This window comes from Cimex lectularius, unplaced genomic scaffold (assembly GCF_000648675.2).
Source record: "Cimex lectularius strain Harlan isolate CLEC.00 unplaced genomic scaffold, Clec_2.1 scaffold77, whole genome shotgun sequence".
Classification (NCBI taxonomy): Eukaryota; Metazoa; Arthropoda; class Insecta; order Hemiptera; family Cimicidae; genus Cimex; species Cimex lectularius.
The window spans coordinates 1,101,439-1,123,084 of NW_019392836.1; the positions used below are offsets into that span (position 1 = coordinate 1,101,439).

A 21,646-nucleotide genomic window follows, 5' to 3' on the forward strand; every position below is an offset into this window, starting at 1 on the left:
GTGTTGTCACATTTTGTATGATACGAAAATTTTGATTCCACCACTGGAACTAAGCACATGTTTATTTCGCTTCGACTGGCTGAAAGACATCTGATATTTTGACCGGCAATAAAATCTGATGAGAAAACGTAAAAAATACATAAAAATCGTATAAATATTTGTCTTAAATGTTTTTGAACCTCCTAATCCGAGTATGTGCCTTGTGAATCCATTTTTCGTCTGTTTGCTGATCTACGAGGAGCAGCGACAATGGATTATCTAATGATGCAGTTATGTAAGTACGGGAATATTGTTACTATTATAAAAAATCATATAGGAGGGAAAAAAATACATTCGTTTTCTCTATTTTTCGGTGGGTGCCCTTTTATACATCTACCTTATAATTGTACGATGTAATCTAAGACGATTAAAGCACGTCATCTTCATTAAAGAACCATCAAGGAGATAAACATGTTTCACAAAATACGACTAAAACTCAGTTTAATGAGTGTAACACGATGGAATTATGATTCCAACGGTGTAAGGGTTAATCTAACATCATTTTAAGGAAACAATTCAATTTTCTATTGAAATTATAGTTTTCTAACACTGCAACATCTTTATTTTAAACTTTAAAGGCTTTTTTTACATTCGAATTGTAACTTTATCGTTTAGTGTATTGCGTATTGCCAAAAATAAGATTTACCAAAAATCAGAAATACGCAGCAAAGTCAGGAGAAAATGTACGCTAATTATAGGTTTAGTACAAAAATTAGTACCTCATTGACATTAAAAAATTATTTCCCCCTAAATTGTATCAACTGGCTACTAAAACGATTTAGGCCTTCCATATATGATGATATAAAAATACACATTCATACTACCAATACAGTACAGGCTCTATAGTGAACTGAGGTCCCAACCTCATTCGCGCTAATAAATACATTCAAAAGCATTACCTGTCAAATAGTATGTACAATATTTATTCTGCTCTTCTTCCTTCGTGGTTGTTCGTTTTTTTTTCGTTTTTTTTTCTAGGAACACACCATCATTTCCACATATCATTTTATTAAAGCGATATCTATTTCAGGGGCACCAGCCTCCCCACTTCAGTCTACATAGTAAAAATTACAAAGTTACAGTTAAGAACAATTTTTTCCATAAAATTTTAAATAAAACATAATTAAATGGTTAAAATGCTTAAACAGACACGTGCCTGGTTTCAATTTTAGAAACGCATAAAATCGAAGTTTCTTATGTGTTGTACCATTATGGTGGTTAGTCTTATTGAGTTATGACGTATTCTTTCACTATATTCTATAGGTTATTATTATGATTATTCGAGTCAAATATGTTAGCAATTCACCACAGAGTTGAAGCGGAGAAAGAATTCGTTTTAGCTTACATCGATTTAAGAAGGCGTAGAAGCTGAGTATATCAAATTAACCATGCAAATTTCTCATAAATTGACCGACGGTAACGTGTTTCAGCATCTAAATTGCCTTTCATTGCTTTCACGACCAAAAAGTAGAGACATTTTTAACCGGATGGTCAAACGATACGAAAAATGCAACCTGTAACCACAGGAGGTCGTACCATTTGGCTGACACCAAATGCCGCGAAAACAGCAAAATTCACTGACAAAAGGTTGAGTGATGAATCCCACCTCAACCCCGCCTTATGAATTTTTCCTCCTTTTTGCCATTTTTATCTCAACCAAGACCTAACTTAAAGATTAATTAATTGAAAAGAATTAGAAGAAGAAAGAAAAAGAGCAAACTACAACAAGCCATCAAGGACTGTTATAGCTTTATTTTTGGTTCTACCAAACCCCACGCGCAGAATTGCGGAAAAATTAGCGTTTAAGATGCTAAGAAAAGAATGGGGCATTCACGAACTACTGGACATTTCTCTATTCGAGTTAACACGAGTTAACATCTAACAAACATCGTGAATACCCCTAATATGGCAATACTCTCTCTCACACACACACTCAATCTTGCTTATGCAAACAGCCACACAACCTCACACTCACACGCACATTCTCACTCACTTGCCCAATAACTTTTTTTCATTGACGTTTTTTCGTAGTTAGGTTGTTTTCCAATCATGCTGGTCAAGCTTCGCTGCTATTGAATTTAATAAATAAAATGAAGTATATCTTCAAGAAAGTTCTCCGTGGCCATTTCATTTGTCGCCGAGAATCAAATAGATTACACGACATTTGAAAAATGGCAAAGAAGGAGGGAAAATTCGAGAGCTGGGGTTGAGTTGGTTAGTTAATGTCCGAGTGGATCGAAGTCACGATAGCTCAAGTGCTAAAGCAGAGGCGTGTTTAGCCGAAGATCGTGGGTTCGAATCCCGTTCGTGACAGTGACTTTTTATCTCAACCAAAACCTTAATTAAAGATCAATTGAAAAGAATTTATTTGGCCAATCGGACCACGAAACCTAATAAGATTTAAGTATTATTATTGTTCGGAACGTATTTTGGGCAAACAAAACAAAGATGAAAACAAACCAACTGATTATTATTATTACTTATTAAGACTTACTTAACCAACCTCATGTACTTCGAGACCTCGTAGTCGATGTCGTCGCGTTTTTTCGACGTTCTGTAATGTTAATATAAGAAATAGGGTGCTGTAAGTTAAAACAAACCAAAAACCTTAATTAAATTAAAGAAATAATGTAATGTAATATTTATTCAGGCCCTGATGATGGTCTTATAAAGGCCGAAAGCTTGGTAAGTGATCACAGAGTCTACTTCTTCCTCTACCTCACCAGAAACCAGATCACAAACACGTTAATATTATTGTCGTCTAAATTTATATAGATATTTTCTAGTTTATTAGCTTGGCATCATTCTTTTCTTTACCTAGAATCTTAACATCATCGAAATTAATTTTATGTTCAGTTTTTGTTGCATGTTCCTGGGAAAAACATCTTGAAAACGATCTTAATACATACAATTATTTTAAACAATGGGCGAGTCTCCACGGCATTGGGCAGATCTGTAGTTTACTCTTTGTTGTAGCACAATTTGGATCTCGGATAGACAAGTAGATGAAAAAACAATTTCAGTTAAGACCGAGATTTCGACCTATTTTAGGTGGTCATTGAGACAAAACAATCCTAACGAGGGAGAAAGAGAGAGAGAGAGAGAGAGAGAGAGAGAGAGAGAGAGAGAGAGAGAGAGAGAGAGAGTGAGAGAGAAAACACAACTGGAGAACTAGGTCTTAAATAAGGGCGCGGAACAAAATTCGAAATTTCATAACCATTTGCTTGAACCAATCTAGATTTGTGTCATCGTTCCAATTTTAGTATATGTACCGCCGAAGCGGTTTGTGTCATACAATTGTCAGGCGTGCCAAAAAGGAGCAACATAACTGTTAAAAAAAAATCCATAACATGATTGGGACCAAAGGATAACAGATAACTTTATGAAACCCGAATATAGAAGAGAGCCGGCTAAAAGAACAGCTGCACCCTGTGATATTATTGAAGAAGATCGAGCCCTACGAACATACTTCCTATATTTCAGATTCAACTTTAATAGAGTAATAATAGTGTGTTATAATCAACGGTTTGACAGGTTTATTAAATCAATGGAGAAAAAAAACCTTTTGAATTGTCAAAGATAGCAAGAACAGGTGGACCAGGACGACTATTGACATGCTATTTCCTGTTTCATTATTCAAATTAACACGGGTCAGATTACAGGATAAAATAATTAAGACAAAACCAAGCCAACACTCATGAAATCGCAACCAGCACGCTTCTGCAATCATGTATCTTTTTTGCGGTTTCTATTAGGGCATATAATTTGGAATTCATTTTATTTAGCCGTATCGCTAAATAGCTTTATATTGGGATTGTTAAGTTATAAATTTCATTATCATAAAATTGTGAATTACCGCGAGAGCGGGCGGACCAAGAAGGTAAAAACTATCGTTCTAATGCGAAAGTAATCAATTGCATTACAACATGGAAATAGACTTCAAATTTCAGAAAGGGAAATAAAACCAAGTCGATCCGAGTCGTAAAGTGCAATTTCAAACCGGCATCACCGTATATCAATCAACGATTTCCAGCAGGCATTAAAAACCCGCATAAATGCCCATCATGAAATGTCATAAATCATATTCCACTGATACCAAAACCGCAAACACCCACCTTTCAACGGAGATTATTTACTTTGAGCGGTTCTACTCGAAAAAATTGATTTCTGAACCTGCCCTGTCGGGTGAATATTGATGAAATGTATTTCTGCTCATAACTGGCTATTTTTTTATTGCTAATAATTGTTTGTATAAACAATATTTAGGCAGTTCACGCAAGAATTGTTTCGTGTTAATTAAATTGTTATGTTAAAAATGTTACTCTCCTGATAATGATGAGATAGGAAGTGTGGGTTTATATTCTCCAAGCACTGCAGGCTTTTGTCTTATTGAACTTTCTTAGTTCATTCAATCGACGGGATCCTTCTCTTAAGGAGTGCTAGGTCATTGACTGTCATTGCTACCATTCCTTTCCCTGGGTTTTCTTTGTATCCTAGGTTATGTCTCTATTGAGCGGTTGCTTTATATTAGAAGATGTCATGCGTAGCTATTTCTTCCTCTCCAATGCATAATCTACAAAAGGGATCATTATTGAGTATGCACATGTCGTGTAGATGTTTTCTCAGATGCCCGTGACCAGTAAATAATCCCACCTGATTTTAGCCCTTTCCAACTGTAGAAATGAATTTGCCCGTCTTGGTGAGGGTTGTTTTAGCAGAAGTTTCTATGTCTAGAGTTTACCTACTACTTCTTTTGTCTTTTTTGGATTCATTCTGTGATGGAGGATTCTGGTTTTGTTATCGCAAAAATTGGTTGTGGATTTGGACATCCTCCTCTTGCCAGTGTGTCTGCTGTTTTGTTACTCAAGATTCCTTTTTGTCCTGGTACTCAAGACATCATCCAGGTTTGGATACATCCAGTGACTAAATTTTACATGCTAATGCTTTAATAGATGCTTGCCTCGATCTTAAAAGCATTTATTTGTCAGTTTAACCTCTTTCAAAATTTTCCAAGGTATAAGCGTTGATGTCATGTGTTTCAGCTTGAAACATCAAGCTTCCCTAATGATTTTGATTTCTCATGTTTTGGGCTTGTTCAAAAAACTGACTCGGTTCTTTGATGTGTTTTGGAGCCATCTGAATATCATACCATTGTATCTGATGTTTTACTAAATTCTGCTTCTCCTTTATAATCTGGTAAAACTTTATATGATGTTGTAAAGAGAGTTTCCATGAAACAAACCCACCAAGACTGGCAAAATCACTGCTGCAACTGGAGAGGGCTAAACTCAGAGATAGGACTACTAACCGGTCACTGGCATCTGAGCAAACATCTACATAACATGGGTATATTCAACGAAGACCTCATTTGCAGATTATGTAATGAGGAGGAGGAAACAGCCACCCATATCATCTTCGACTGTGAAGCAACAGCTCAATGGAGATTCAACCTAACATAGGAAAAAACTAAGGGAATGAAATTGTAGCAGCGACATTCAATGACATGATACTTCTAAGGAGAAGGATAGAGTCTATTGCACTGAACTAAGGAACTAGGAAGGTACAATAAGCCAGAAGGCTGCAGTTCCTGAGGAGTACAAACCCTGCTTCCTAGTATTTTCTCACCATACCATCCCATATTAAAGAGAGTTTACAGAAATTATTAGTCAATCTCCATTACTAAGAGATGGGATTTGATTTTATTGCTCGTTGATTTCATTTTTATTATTATTACTGATTTAATTTATTGTTTCGAAGAGTTTAGCTTATCCTGATTGTTTTTGGAGTTTAAATGGAGAGGGCTAAACTCAGAATAGTGACTACTAACCGGTCACTGGCATCTGAGAAAACATCTGATTCTTTCTTCTTCATTCTTTCTTCTCTTTATATAAATATTTATATAATGAAGGAAGGATTAGCGGGGTTTCAAGTGCATTTAAGTTGGTTGTTTTTCATTGTCCATGTGATTTTACTCATGATGTTTGAATATATAAGAAATTTTGAGATTTTCAACATATTAATGCGAATGATAAGTATAAAAGCAAAGCTGTTGGATTATTTGTTTAAAACCGCCTTGGTAAAATTTTATTTTTACAACCTTCATTTTTCAATCTAACATATTTCTTTGTGATACTTTCGTAAACATTTCCATTATAAGTACGTGGTATGTGACAATTTTAAAAAATGGCTAGGAGAATTTTAAGAAATGCCATATTTTTACATTGGTTAACTTAGCGTAGACTTGATATGTCTAGGAAAGTACATTGCTTTTGTTTCCATTATTTCAGGGAGTTTCAAACAATATTTAAAAAACCTAGTTGTTAATTAATTTTTAAAAATAAATATTATGTAACTGATTGATCAATTGTTCTGCTCTTAGGTGAGCCATCGAGGTGATAAGAAATGGACGGCGCGCTTCTAACAGGCAAGTGAAAATTACCTTACTCGGCCCTAACTATAAAATTCTATTGATTTTTCATTTTACAAAATAGAAAATACAATGAAGGTCGAAGAGGGGAGAAACAGCAGCGATTGTACGTTAACAAAGGTTTGTCTTTGGAATTATAGCTGATTGTTGTGATTTTTCCAGCGGATGAAGGTTTTCATGAGAAGCTCATGAAAAAAATGTATCCAGGAGGTAGGTAAATAATAGGAAGATTTTGCATAACGTTAGCGTGAACGCTAAATTTATTGAAGTGCGCATGCGTACGTTAAACGGAACGCTAGCTGAAATTGCGTCCTATGTTGACTTAGAATAGCGTGCTAGTTAACAGCTGACGGTTAAGTCAACAAAGTAGTTTTTTGTTGTAGTATTTTTTAATTAAAAAATATACAGGAATATAATAAAATTGTTTATTTTGTAACTAATACTTCACAATTCGTACAAGTTTTCATGAATCCCAACTACTATGAATTTATGTATATTTGGTGTTTTAACATTAAAATATTTAGCTGTTTTATTTACATACAAGCAGGAATGTCAGCTAGAAATGCAATAAAAACATAATTAAAAGAATGTGCAGTCTCAACAGGCCAGGTCGAGTGAAGCTCTCATCTATCAATAGCACTGTCGATGGGCGGCCCTCGGAGGATCTGACTCGTAGTAGAAGGGTCATCGTCACCCGATTAAGGATAGGCCATTCGAGGTTGACACACGAACACTTACATTTTGGCCAAAGCCCGTTTACGTGTCCAGCATGCAGAGAAAGATTGCTCCATGAGTCCCACTTACAGTACAATTCCTTGGCTCTATATAGAGAGCGCGTAGGAATCCCACGGATTTGAAATTTATGCTTGAGCATGACTAGAAGTTATTGGGTCCCCTGTTCTGATTGTTGGAAGAAACCTGATTGTATTATTGTATATGGTTTTGTTTCCCTGGCTTGTATTGAGAGTGAATGTATTTACTAGGGTGAGATGGCAGAATACTGAGTACTCCTTCAACCCTCAATTAAGTTAGTTTTATGTTACATACATAAGCGGATTTCAGCCTATATAAATTCAAATCCAAATCAATGAAATTTAGCGTTAGCGGCAAAATCCCTTATGTAAAAGGTTTCCAAATCGCGTCAACGTTTAAAAGAAGTTAAATATAACGGTGACCGTGAAATAGCGGAAACGTTATGCAAAATCTCTCTGACGAGGCCAAATGTAGAATAAATTCGTTGTTAATCTGATTTTTATTTTTAAGCTTCGAAGGCGTCCCTCAAAGCAGGTAAATAATATGGGGATTTTTGAAATATTTACTTACTCGAAAAAACAATTTTATTTATTTTAGATGAACCTTACATCGAATGGACTGCAAGTTACGTCAGTAAGTTTTTATGAAAACTCAAGACTTCGTACTTTTAACTTCATTTTAATTTTTGTTTTTAGTTCCTCGTGTTCACCAGAAACGTGACAAAGCCCCAGAAGGTCTGTATTTAATAGTCGAATTATATCCAAATATAAAAAAAGGATTGCTTTTCACGGTTTAGGTCGAGAAGTCGTAGCTCGTACATCGTTCAAGAACCCAGGTTAAAAAAATTATGAAATGTCAGTTAATCATATAAATACGAATTTGATTCAACTTAATAATCCGTTTAATTTCAGAGTCCAGCGAAGCTGCTTTATGTACGTATACAATATGACTATTCAAGGAAGAAAATGTATTTTTTATAATATGTTTTTACAGATGAAAATCCAAACTTGGAACTTGCAGGTAAACTGTTTTAACTATTCTTTCCTCATATTATTTTCGAGATTTAATTATTACCCAATTTTGTTTGCCGGTGCGGTGCCCCGGCAGTTATCCTTTACGACCACTTTTTCAATTAAAATTTATTTAAGTACAGATGTAAGAGCGGGAACCGATTCGATCCGAGTGAACTCCGTCGGAAATTAATTATTTACGCCCATTCTGAAAGCCGCGCGAAATGTTATCATTTGAGCAAAACGGCAAAAAACACATTTTTTCCAATTGTAGTAATTATTTATTTTGCTTAATAAGTATTAGAAAACTAATAAAATATAATGAAATCTCAAGGCACACAAGAAGTATTAAACTCCCAAGACAAAACGGGGTAGAGATTCCATTTTCCACAGATGTATAGTCGATCTAATGTGTCTTGAGGTCTATATATTTTGGAGTCCACCTAGGCTCACGAGACATATGAAACCAGCGCCTAAAAAACAGCAAGAGTGTTTGCAGAATGTGCAGAACGCTCGGTGCCTTTAAACGCCGGACACCTGCATCATCAGACTAATTTTGACATAAGACGAGTAGTGCGATGGACAAGACCTTGCAGGCTAAAACAATCAAGCTACTTAGTGCACACAAAGGACAAAGGTTGTCCAAGTGTCACTGGAGCTATGACGTCTATACCAACTTCAAATTTGGAAATATTACTCAACCTTCCAACGTTACGCATGCTCATTCAAGAAGAACCTATTACAACTGCTCATAGGCTCTTACAGTGACAACCATTCACAAGATTATGCCATGTTAATGAACAGCTACAGCTGAGGGTGGGGTTTTGATGATGTAAACTTGACAAGACTACAACTGTACTGTTTACAGAATAATGGCACAAGGCCTAAACTCCCAAGCCTGAACAATTTACCGTTTTATTTTTGACAGAGATCAAATATTTTTGGGTCATCGTAGACCCACGCCTCGCATGAAATAAGCATCTAAACAATATTATGCATTGCCTAGAGGAGGTGCAGATGCCCAGTGGCAAAAAGCTGGTGATTCAATGTCAAAATAAAGGCTAGGTCATCGAATCCATGTAGAAATGTGGGTCAGTAGTGTGGTGGACCAAGAACTTGCAATCTAAGAGTAGGTACTTTGTAATTCTCAAAGACTAAGTTTCTCCAAGTGCCACTAAAGCCTGAGAATGTCAACTCTTTTAACCTTTCACCGCTACACTTTAGGGTGTAGTTAGATCAACATGTCATATATAAAAACAATCTTCCAAGAGATGTGCCATGTAAAAGCTAAGCTGAGGGTGGAGTGGCGATGGTATAAACTGGAGGAGTTATCCATCAATTCTCCTAGGGGTTACACATTTTATTTTCCACAGAGGTCTTAGATAGGAGTATCCTTGTCCAATGACCCATGGAGTCACCACCAAACAAAACAGGCAAAAGAACGAGGGTGTACAATGGTGGACCAAGTCCCTACCGGTTAAGGCGATAAGGTAGCACTGGAGGAGGCCAACTGCAGGTTGGGAAGCAGTGCATAACACATAACCTTCGGGCGGTACTTAGAGCATGGTTATTTTTACAAATAATCCCTTGATCCAAAATCACGGGTTTTTATAAGGAGCTTTCACATCAATTATACGCAGAACTTCCGAAAATCTCCTTAGTACTTGAAAATCGAAAATCGGATTTAATTCACATTGCCCAAGTTAACCTCACATATGAACTTCGAAGAAATAAATTTACAGAAGAATTAAATTCTTAATAATTTGTCTTTATATGAAGCGTAGCACTGCACATTTCTCTTCTAGTTTGGTTAACCAGTTTTGGCGTTCAAGAAAGTTTTAATATAATGAAATTTCTCAACTCAAGTCGTGAGTCTTTATAGGAAGCGGGCATGCCCACCAGAAAATGTTTCATTCATTTTTGCCATATTAACCACTTTTGATCTTCAATACATTTGGTACATGTTGACTAAATTTGTTCAATTAAAATCGCGAGTCTTTATAGGAAGCGTGCATTTGTAGCCCAAGAGGACATTTCTCTTATTGTTTGGCTAACTAGTTTCTGCCTTTGATAAAGTCGAATTATACAAAAATTTCTCGATTCCAATTGTGAATCTTTATGAGGAGCGTGCATGCGTATCAGAAAATTTATTTTCTAGATCGACCATGACGACAAGTTTTGCCCTTTGATAAAGTTCTAATATGTTTACTAAAATATCTCAATTCAAATTGTGAGCCTTTATAAGAAGCGAGCATGCGTATCAGAAAACTCCTCTTCTCGTTTGGCCATGTCAACCAATTTTGGCCTTCGCTTTGTTGAAATACTTTTTCGAAAATTTCTCAATTACACGAATTGAAGTTTCCATTTTTCTTATAAAATATTCATCAAATATTCCGTCATGATTTGCTTCTATGTTCTGCATTTCTTTTTTCCAGCTGACGAAGCAATGATGCACATCATGACGAACGCCAGTAAAATTGAAAGCAATAAAGGTAGGAATGTATGTCTTTCCCAAACAACCTTCCGTACTTTTAATTTTTTTTAATATTTGACAAATTAAACATGTTTTTACTACCTATTATACTGTACAACTGTTTTAGATCCATCGACTCCAGTCGAGACTTCTTCGCGAACCGGTGAGCAGGAAATTTAACTTTTATTGTTAATAAAATTTATGTTATATATATGAGTATGTGTATGTGTTAACAGATGAAATCCCAAATCGAAACTCGAGATTGATGAACAGTGAGTAAAATTTTCCGTTATTTTATATTGTTCAATTATGATTTTTTTTTTTTTTTAGGTGTCAGTTATCTTCAGCGTGCAGGAAACGGTAAAGGGCAAACTTTTTCTTTATACTTTAAATTATTTGAATGAAAAAATTCTATCCCTTTCAAATTAGAGACACCGCAGCCACAGGAATCAAAATCAGCCAAAATCCAACTGACAGAACAAGAAATGATCTCCGAAAAAGTCAACCCCCTTTCACACGTGGAATCCTACGGATCAATCTTAAAAATCGAAACGAGAGAAGGGAAAACTGAAAAATTAGGTGAGTATTTCTAAATATATTATTTCGATTTTGATTTTAACGATTTTGACCCCTGCAGAATCGATATCTCAGACGAGGCAAAAAAATCACCAAGGTGAGTTAAACTAATTTCAAACTTTCACAATAACAAATAAAAATATATTTTAATCAGTGTTTGATGTTTCCAGAGTCTATAGGAATGGAAAAAGCAGGTTGGTGTATCTTCCTATTTTATAAAATTATTCAGGAATAATCTTTTATTTCATCCGTTAAATGCTGGTCGTTTGTTTGTTCAGGAGAAGAGAAGCCTTCATTTAAAAAAGGTATTTGAAACTTTTGAACCCGCTTCCTCTCAGTTATTTATACAAGCCGAATGTTTCAGATTTTACAGACAAACCCGAAACACCGCCGGACTATAAAAGTAAATATTTCTTTCTTACAAATTAACCATTTTCCCGTATAGATTATACCTTTCTGGTATAAATATAAAAAAATTAATAAAGCAATATTTACACATTAAAATAAATAAAAGGTTTGAATTTTGGAAGAATGAGAAAGGGCAGATTTTTATATAAGTGCATTTTGATTTTTAAAAAAGATCAATTTGACTAACAAGGCTAGGCTACATGTGAAAACCAATTTGAAAGAAACTTTTTTCAGCAATTTTTCGTTAAATATAGTAGACACTTTTTCCAGCGTTCATCCTAATGGGGCCCTTGGAGCTGAAATCTATCTATCTTTATTTTTTTAATATATCTTTATTTTTTAATATTTATAGGTTATATACCTTTATTATGCATGCATTTCAAAATTATTATATACAGAGCGGAAAAAAACGTACCCACCCTCGTTAATTTTAATAAATTCTTGCAGTTTTTTAATGGATATTTAAATAAAAATATAAGATTTAGGTCAATAAACTTATTAAATAATTAATCCACATATATTTATCGGTTGACCGTTTAATTATTTGTTAGATTATATTTTAGTGGATTATAATTTAATATTTAACAATTATTGTTGTGTTTAGTGACCGTTAGTTACTGATTATTTGGAGATCGTGAGGTTCGGTTCGGTGTGACGTAGGTTTTAGAAAAACATTTTCTTTATCGTGCCAACGTTTCGACCTTTATTGTGATCATCTTCAGGTCGTGAGATTTATAAACATTGTTTAATTATACAAATACATGTAGGATATGAACAAATAAATTTATACAATACTATAAAAGTAATAAAATTTCTAGCATTGTATAAATTCAGTTTTTCATATCCTACATGTATTTGTATAATTTAAATAATGTTTATAAATCCCAGGCCATGAAGACGATCTCAATAAAAATCGAAATGTTGACATGATAAATTTTCTAAAACCTATGTTACACCAGACTGCATCTCACGATCTCCAAATAATCATAAATCCTAATAATTTGTTCTTCTTTACAGCTGATGGAAGATCTTCGAGCGGTAAGTATTTTTTATGATTAAAACAAATCCTAGCCAATTTATTCGTTTATATTATCATAGTGTAAAATAAAACAATTCGCACACGTAGTCTCAAAATTAATTTGTTGAAATGAGTTTGCATGTTTTTGATTTTTCGACTGATATAAACTCATAGAAGTTCTGATAGCTCTACACTTACGAATAATAATAATACGAGAATAACATGCGGACACACAATGAGAAATATGTACTACTACATATCTCTTTATTTGTACATAAGTAAAAATATAACGTTTTTGTTAGTTCATTTTTCATTATTTTTTAGAAATTAGCGATCTGTTAAGCTTCTATACTTACCTGTATAGTATGTCTACTGGTAGAAAAATGGGATGATGAAAATTATACTTGTTATAAACATGAAATTGAAATAGCAGTTTGAACAATGTATTAACGTTAAAACTATTTTACAATTTACCATTTACCTTCATATCTTCTTCATATATCCTTCCTTGATGAAATCATAAAATTCTAAGCAACGGGAAATACAACAAATGTTAAACAGTAGAAAATTTATGAATGTGTTCGTTCCCATTGAATTTTATGTTCAGAAATTATATTCGATTATATATATAAATATTTTAAATATTTGTTCGATCTATATATTTATATATAGCTATTCGGACTTATTTTTGTTTGTTAAATGAATAAAAGTTTTATTGTAATATCAAACGTCTTCTACAAGCATTGTGAAAATGTCTCCCTTTTTCGCTCTCTCTCTCTCTCTCTCTCTCTCACGCTCTCTCTCTCTCTCGGTTTCTCTCTTGCTTGTTCCGCCCCCCCGTANCACTCTCTCTCTCTCTCTCTCTCTCTCTCTCTCTCTCTCTCTCTCTCGGTTTCTCTCTTTCTTGTTCCGCCCCCCCGTAATGAAATGTTGGTTTTTGCGAGAACGTGTGTGCGTATGAGTTAGGTTTAGTTCGGTAGGGTTGGGTTAAAAAGAAGTAGAAAAAGAAAATAAATTTTTATTCTGAGCTTTGGGCTCCCTTGAGTTACAAAAAAGTTCAAAATTGGGCACAATTCGTTTCAATATTAATATATAAATAAAGATTTAAATGTAATATCAAAAATCTGCTAGGACTAAAAGCTTTTTGAATTACCCCATTTGAATTACTTGTTTTTCTGAAACCTATATCACACCAGACTGCATCTCACGATTTTTGAATAATTATAATAAATCTTTGTAAATAAGAATGCACGATAAAAAAAGATTAATTAATTGAAAGAAGTAATTTGGTCATTTGTCTACTAAATATAATGAATTAATGATTAAAGTTTTTGTATCGTAGTTTTGCGTTTGTCAAACATTACCATTTATATATATTGTCTTATAATTTGTATGTAAGACTTGTTTTTTCTTTAATGTTTTGTTTTCTGTTTTTTTTGTTTGTTACTTATTCACAAAAGTATTCTCAATGATAATAATAATAAAAGACTGACTTATGCAAATAACACAAAGTATCTTTTTTTGTTTGTTTTTATTTTACGTTTTGTTTTTCGTTTGTTGATACATATGTCATATAAATTTATAAAATCACAACAAAAAGAAAAAATCAGCATATAAAAAATTATATTGTCAAATTATTATTAAAAAAACGAAACAAAAGAATTTTTCCCTTCATTATAAATTATAATTGTAAAATACATTGTAAAGTCTAAAGGATACTAAATAAATAATGAATGTATAATGTAAACTGTAGAACTCACGCTAGGTGTAAAAAAAGGTCCAAGAGACCTAACTTTACGTGATTAAATAAAACTATCAATCAATCAATCACTTTCGCTCTTTCCGATAAGCTCTTGAGTGTACGTCCGCATGTTACATTCTCATTTCTTTAAAATCTGCCGTTTATGCCGGATGAAAATAGGAAAACTGACCAAACGTTTTATTCAATTTGCTTAGTGTAATTGACAGAAATGTTGATTAATTAGGCCAATGGAAACAGCCTTTTTTAACTTTCTTGATGGATGAACCAGTTTCAATGATGGCAGACGTGTAAATTAATTAAGCAATTTAATTATCCATTTTAATTAACAGAATCTAAATTGTAATGAATGGGACTGCAAGAAAGTGTTGGCCCATTGTCCTGGGAGGTAATTATTCCGGTTCTGTACTTTCAGGTGCAAATGAATAAATGGAATTTTAATTTGTACAGGCCAAATAAATTTCCATTATTCCAGGCTCTTAGTGTGATATTTTGTCCAACGTAATGAACATCTTTAGCAGTATTCTAAATTGATTATTTTAAATTTTAGTGATTCAAGTGACTTTTAATTTTTTTAAATCATTTACTGTTCGAAATTAGATTTTTGGCTGCGAGATCATTTTAAACAGAATTTTGTAGGTTATTCTTTCGCTCACAAAATATACACTTTTGTTTAAGGTGAGAGGACACCGAGTTCGCTGTTATCACCCAGAGGTGGGTATTTATAAAATATTTCATTTTTCGTATTTGTAAAGTTTTATTATATTTATATTGTCATGATGATGTCAATATTCTACATTACTTTGTGATTTTTGCTTATTTACATACATTATTATCTGTTATTTTTGTCAGAGTTCGTGTCCTTGGGAAAACTGGATAGTAAGATTTTGTCCCTTTATTACATTAATTACTGTCCAATTAAATAAAGATAAAATCATTCGATGCTTTCAGGAGGTCCGGAAGCACCTTCTAAACACGGTAACACATTTAGTTAACAAATTAGTTAAATTATTTTTTAACGGCGATAAATTATACTTTTTGAATTTTCAGATTTTCATCTTTACCCTTCTAAACCTGGTAAAACAGATAATGTTAAAGGGAAAAAACACTCAAATAAAACCGATCTTTTTTATTGCAGATGATGAGACGAGTCCTGACGATTTTACAGAGATTTTAATCCCCGCGTCTAAAGCCAAAGTTTCAGAAGAGTCGACTTTGAACAAAAGAGTCAAAGACGAAGGTCTTTTTTTGTTGTAGTTGTTTTATTTAAAGACTTTCTTTTTAACCCTTGCTTCTTTTCCAGCGATGTACAGGAAGTCTTTGAAGGAAGGTAAGACAAATTATTGTATACAGTTAGGTTAGTCTGTGAGTGGATGGATACATGCTGAACTGTTTGACCTTTGATCGCAAAACAACCAGCCAGAGTAGGCGTACACAGTGAAGTAATCAAGTGACGTTCAGTTCAATGCAGACGTGCTGGAAGGTTTGCGAGTGGATGAAAATTTGAACAGATCAACTTAAATTTTTTGGGTCTATTTTCGTTACGTTTACCTTTTACGTTTTCAGTACTCTTCTGTACATAATTGTGTGATTAAGATGGCCAGATAACGAGTTACAGTGAAACGAAAATTTTCTTGGAAGCAAGAAAATTTGCAAATAATGGTAGCTGTAGCATTGGCCTGCCAGGGACATTTGTGTTCCTCCTCATACAGGTTGTGCCTTTGCCTACTTATAACCCAACCACACACTACTTCTATCCTTGTTGTTTTAAACTATCATCTCTATTGGTGTTGGTGGTTTGAATTAATTGATTTGGCAAATTGTCAAGTGGACGGTCGACATCTAATGTCAGATTGTACTTTTCCACTTACTGATTCTTAAGTTTTATCCTTTCGTACCTTTGGCTTCGAACTTCTCCCACTTATAACCCTTACTTATAAACAGACGACTTTCCTTTTTTTTCTTTTTTTTAATGAAGATTCGCCACAGCAGAGATCATATCAACCCTCGGGGTGCCGGTGTTTTTGAAAAAAAAAAAATTGTAAGTATCGGGTTCGAATCCAGCGGACCTTTACCTTACAGTGGTGAGCGCCGTGTCAACGCCTAAACCGTTGCGGCCACCGACGCCCCCTAACTTTCAATTATTTTAATTAAAAAAGAATGCAATGCTTTAAAGACAGGGCTAAAAATTGGTAGTGACCAAAACAGCAAGATGAAGCAGACCAATCTGGAATTTTCTGAGGTTTCTTCTTGAGGTCTATGCAGTGACGAACGTGCATTTTGATCATTTACGATTATTTATCATTGAATAGACTAGTTTCGGCTTCTCGCCATCATCGGATTGCGTCTTTCCAAAACTCATGAAAAGCTTTCAATTTTCTAATAAAATTAGGAGTTAATAACAAAGAAAGCTACCACTGAAGATTGCGAGATGGCGAAACGCATATGACAGTTGAGCAGACAAAAATAGTAGGCAAGATTGAAGAATTAAGAACTGCTAGGCGAAGCTTTAGTTTTGTAGATCCAAATTGATCTATCTTCTTCTTTTTGGTTAACACACAATATCAGTTTAAAACTTATAACAAAGACTAAACTGCCTAAATCTAAGTTGTTTTGGTCTAACAGAATAGTTTCAGCTTCTCGCCATCGTCAACTCGCGCCTGTACTTAAACCCTAACCAAACACTATATTCTGGCTATTAGGTAAATCATGAGCGTTTTTACTTCTCGCCATATTTAGGCACTACTTCTTTCTATTATATCTGAAATTTGAAAACCGTCAACTTCCTCATAAAAATGGACAGAATTGAAAACATATAAAACTACCAATGAAGATGGCGAGAATGCGAAATACTTCTTACTGACTGACATGAAACTTTTTGAAATTTCCTCTTGGGATCTGCTGTGTAGCTGTATTTTGGTGGCAATGAAAATGGTGAGAAGCCAAACAGCATCTGATAGACCAATGCCGCCGCGATAAGCAGACCAAAATAAAATGGTGATGTATCATGTTGGAATCTACTGAATGATTAACCTGAAGTTTAGTTTCCGATCCTTTTGATCTGCTTAAACTTGCTGTTTTGGTGTATCAGCTCCATTTTGTGTGAGTATAGGTTTAAGGTTATCGATAGTTTGATTTCTCTTGGGTCAGCGGTCAGACTCGTTTTGTCATCTCCCAATGTTCACGATAAGCCTCTCCCTATTTGTACACCTTTCATGAAAAGCTTTCAATTTTCTAATAAAATTAGTGGTTAATAACAAAGAAAGCTACCACTGAAGATTGCGAGATGGCGAAACGCAAATGACAGTTGAGCAGACATAATTAATAGGCAAGATTGAAGAATTAAGAACTGCTAGGCGAAGCTTTAGTTTTGTAGATCCAAATTGATCTAACTTCTCCTTTTTGGTTAACACACAATATCAGTTTAAAACTTAAAATGGCGAATAACTAAAAGTGACCCCAAAATGAATCATTGTGAGTTTTCCTCTTAGGTGGTCTGCTGGGTCGGTGAATGATCTCCACTTTGTGTCAGCATGGATGGTTTGAGTCAATTTAGTGTATTTCTTCTTGGAGCCACTAGTCGTTTCGGTTTCTCCTAATGTTCAAGATATGCCGCTCCTTATTTATAACCCTGACCTGAAAAGCGATCGGTTTTCTCATTAAACGAGGGGTTAATATCTAAGAGCCTAGAGGAGTCCTATGGACAATAATGAATCATTGTAAGAATTCCTCGTGCGACTACTGTGCAGTAAACCTGTAATTTGGTCGGCTCAGTCTTTAAGGTTTGCTTATGTTCTCCGTGTTTGTTAAGAGAGAAAGATGGCGAGAAAGCAAAGTCTGTCAGGGAGACCAATGCAATAGGCAGAAAAAAGTGATCAGAAATTTCCAAACTTTAGGTCACCAATCCGCCGAACACAAAAGAAAATCTCACAATAATAATTTAGTTTTATTTTGAAAGTTTATTTTGTTGGACATAAAGAAGTGTAAAGTAAACAGGTTAGATTCCAATTTATTCAGAAAATTTACAGGCGGCTCTGCGAAGAGAGTGTCCTGGAAGGAGGAACAGCCGACGGTGGTGCCATACATCCCGGAACGATCACCGCGACGCCGTATCACCAGGAGTCGTTCGAGCAGCAAAGAAGAGACCTCCTGGTCGACGATCAGCGGCCCGAAGACGACGATGAACTCTTCCTGGAGCGACGTCTTCCAGGGCAACCCTCAGCCGAGTTTCCTCCGGACCAAGATCGACGACGACGACTCGGACGACGAATTCGACAACACTTCGCGTTGCTGCTGCTTTCGGATCTCAAAGTGACCGGCCTTCTTCACCGGCCGGCTGTTCCCTCGAACAAAAGCTCTCCAATCTGGCCCGCTTTGTCGTCTCGCCATGAGAGAAAAGTTCATCGTCCGCGCAAAAAATGAGCTTCGTCTCTCCTTCTTCCTACTACCTCTGTACCGTTCCCGACCTGGCTGGGACTTGAGCGAAAAACATCTTTGAGATCCGAACCGTGCATGTGCTGGGGCTTATAAATAGAACTGATGTATATAGGTTTTTTTACATTACACCTTAGACATTCGCGAGTTTTATAAGTTATGTTCAAATGAATAAACCCAATATTTGTTTTTATTTTGCAACCTCCTTATTTATTCATATGTTTAAAACAACGAGACTACATAGAAATAATCGATAAAGAGAAGAATGATACATTTTCGAAAAACAGTTCCTTTGAGTTAAAAAAATCTAGAAACTATGTTTTGCACAACTGATTTAACAACAAACCAAAATTAATTACTCAACAATCGAAAAAGGTATCAAAAAAAATTTAAACGAGAAATTTTTACCCGAATTTCTCAAGCCTTGATCCAATCCCTCTTTCATTTACAAAATTCCATCTAGATGTCATTGATATCACATGTATGCATAATTATTTTTTTCTTTATACATCTGCATGCTGCACGTTTTAAGGTCAGGGATTAGTGGGTTTGCCGCTTGTGACACTGACTTTATCTCAACCAAAATCTCAATTAAAGATTAATTAATTGAAAAGAATTTTTTTGGTCAATCGGACCACGAAACCTAATAGATGTAATAAGCAAAATGAAATAAACTTCACTAAAGTTCTCCGTGGCCATTTCATTTGTCGCCGCGAATCGTATCCTGACCACACGACATTTGAAAAATGGCAAAAAGGAGGGAAAAATCAAAAGGTGGTGTTGGGATGGGAGGTTGGTGTCCAAGTGGATCGAAGTCACAATAGCTCAAGTGGTAGAGCAGCGGCGTATTTAGCCGAAGGACGTGGGTTCGAATCCCGCTCGTGACACTGGATTTTTTTATCTCAACCAAAACCTTAATTAAAGATTAATAATTGAAAAGAATTTATTTGGTCAATCGGACCACGAAACCTAATAGACTTGCATAAAAAGTTCTATCTTAGGTTAGCTATATCCCTTCTGAGTGCTATAAAGCTCCGAAGATTTACTCATAAACTAATCTATCCTATTGCCATCAAAGCTTTAATTTATCCTTTTAAAATTCTTAATTTGTAAGGCCAAATGTATGCAAGAATCTCATTTTAAATTATATTTATTTCTGTTTTTAATTAGAATTTCGAATTTTTGTTCTACAATTTAAATATTTCCCATAGGCTTGTATAACCAATAATAATAATAATAATGGAGTCAGACTAGCAACAGTGTCAGCATGAGTATAGGCTCATCGTTATCCTTTTATTCTTTCATTCAAATATGGTAAATAAACTAATGCTACTTAACAATAATAAGAAATAAAAACACAATAACACTCCTTTTTCTTTATCATCCTCTTTTTTGTTTTGTTTTGGAGGTAGCTATCTTTCGTATTTAAGTTGCGATTTTAATCATGCAGTTTATTTATTACCCCCGCAATTTGTATTTTCTTCTATTTCATTTTTCCTGTCCGGAGTCTCAAAAATTCCTGAAAAAGAAATAAATCTTGCCCTCACAACTCTCATTCGAAAACTAGAAGACAAACATTCAATGTTATAACAATTTGGGGAAAAGGCCTCATTATAAATTCCAATAAATTTGAGAAAGCTGAAAAGTGATCTTCGAAGAAACACTGAGGACCCAGTAACTCCTTCAAATCACTCGAAAGATTGGACCTTTGCCTAAAGGGTTACAAAACCAAAATATGTTTCACAGTTAGAATGATACGTTCTCCACTTAGCATACATCGAGGACAAGTTGGAAGGTTGTTGCCTATTAAAAGCCTATCACGGATTAGCCTGATATGACCTATTCGCAATCTAGAATCACAAGTTTTTTTCTCTCAAGTGCTTCAGTTGGCCATTTATGTAGAACTGGTTTAATTTCTTTCATACTAACTCTACAGACATTCCATCTTGCCGCCTACTTTTCGTTTGATAATGTTTTTAACATAAACGACTTTATCATCTGGGCAGAGAGGAAATTGATCTGTTCTTTGTGGATGGTTGCAGGTTTCCTTTTCCTGTTGATCACCTTTTTCATTTCCAGAAATGCCTACATGACTAGGAACCCAAACGAATACCACTTGTTTCTTAAGTGCTTTGATTTCATAGAGAGATTTGTAAATTTCTAAAATTTATGGATCAACTGAGAAATTATTTTTGTTGGTTTCGAGACCACTCTTCGAATAAGAGCAAATAATGGCATTATAAATTGCGATTTCTTTATAATGCTCAATGATTTTCCGATTGCATGAAGTTCAGCAGTGTATATTCTAGCCTCATTCGGCAGAGACCAGATGAAGTTGTACTCACCAGCAAATATCCCACACCCTACACCAATTTCATTTTTGCACACTCGGTATAAAAAAACTTTATAATTGGGATAGCTATTTGAAATTCGCAAGAATTTTGCCCTGATCAACAGAGGAGGTGTTTCTCTTTTGTTCAATAAGGCCAGATCTTCTATATTTGTGGCAGTAGATAATGACCGCGGTGGAATATCTAGGAATTTAAAACCTTCAAACGCAGGCAAGGACTGCTAATTTCAGTACCGCGGATTCGGAAAGGTCTCGTCCTAGTTCTTAAAGTGTTTGATATAGGCCGAACTCCAGGAACGGTTCGAGTCAGTTTCTTGCGTCTCCCTGTTTATAACCCTGACATCACTTCATTAGACTCGAATGAGTTAATCGGACATAAAAAAATACTGTGAAGGTAAG

At 34.8% G+C, this 21,646-nt stretch overlaps 1 protein-coding gene across 3 annotated transcripts; it reads left to right on the plus strand.

Moving 5' to 3' along the window:
- Positions 1-101: 101 nt before the first annotated feature.
- On the plus strand, positions 102-19,180 carry LOC106669567. 3 transcript variants are annotated; one of them, XM_014399121.2, is made up of 27 exons: positions 102-274; positions 6,419-6,463; positions 6,531-6,572; positions 6,629-6,676; positions 7,730-7,753; positions 7,817-7,852; positions 7,915-7,953; positions 8,016-8,054; positions 8,131-8,151; positions 8,213-8,239; positions 10,665-10,721; positions 10,830-10,865; positions 10,939-10,974; positions 11,033-11,062; positions 11,132-11,281; positions 11,340-11,375; positions 11,449-11,472; positions 11,557-11,583; positions 11,643-11,681; positions 12,704-12,724; positions 15,142-15,177; positions 15,316-15,342; positions 15,415-15,441; positions 15,514-15,540; positions 15,602-15,703; positions 15,767-15,793; positions 18,492-19,180. In XM_014399121.2, exons 2-27 carry the CDS (start codon positions 6,442-6,444, stop codon positions 18,776-18,778), a joined length of 1,287 nt encoding a protein of 428 aa, XP_014254607.2. In that variant the 5' UTR covers positions 102-274; positions 6,419-6,441; the 3' UTR covers positions 18,779-19,180. The 3 variants fall into 3 exon arrangements, with proteins under 3 accessions (XP_014254607.2, XP_024084362.1, XP_024084361.1); XM_024228594.1 differs by having other exon boundaries at positions 15,777-15,793; positions 18,492-18,649; XM_024228593.1 differs by lacking the exon at positions 12,704-12,724.
- The last annotated feature ends 2,466 nt before the right edge of the window (positions 19,181-21,646 follow it).

Coding starts and splice junctions, on each gene's coding strand:
- LOC106669567 (XM_014399121.2), top strand. CDS start 6,442: ATGGACGGCGCGCTTCTAACAG. Junction 8,152..8,212: donor GTCCAGCGAAGCTGCTTTAT/GTACGTATACAA, acceptor ATGTTTTTACAG/ATGAAAATCCAAACTTGGAA. Junction 15,178..15,315: donor TTCGCTGTTATCACCCAGAG/GTGGGTATTTAT, acceptor TATTTTTGTCAG/AGTTCGTGTCCTTGGGAAAA.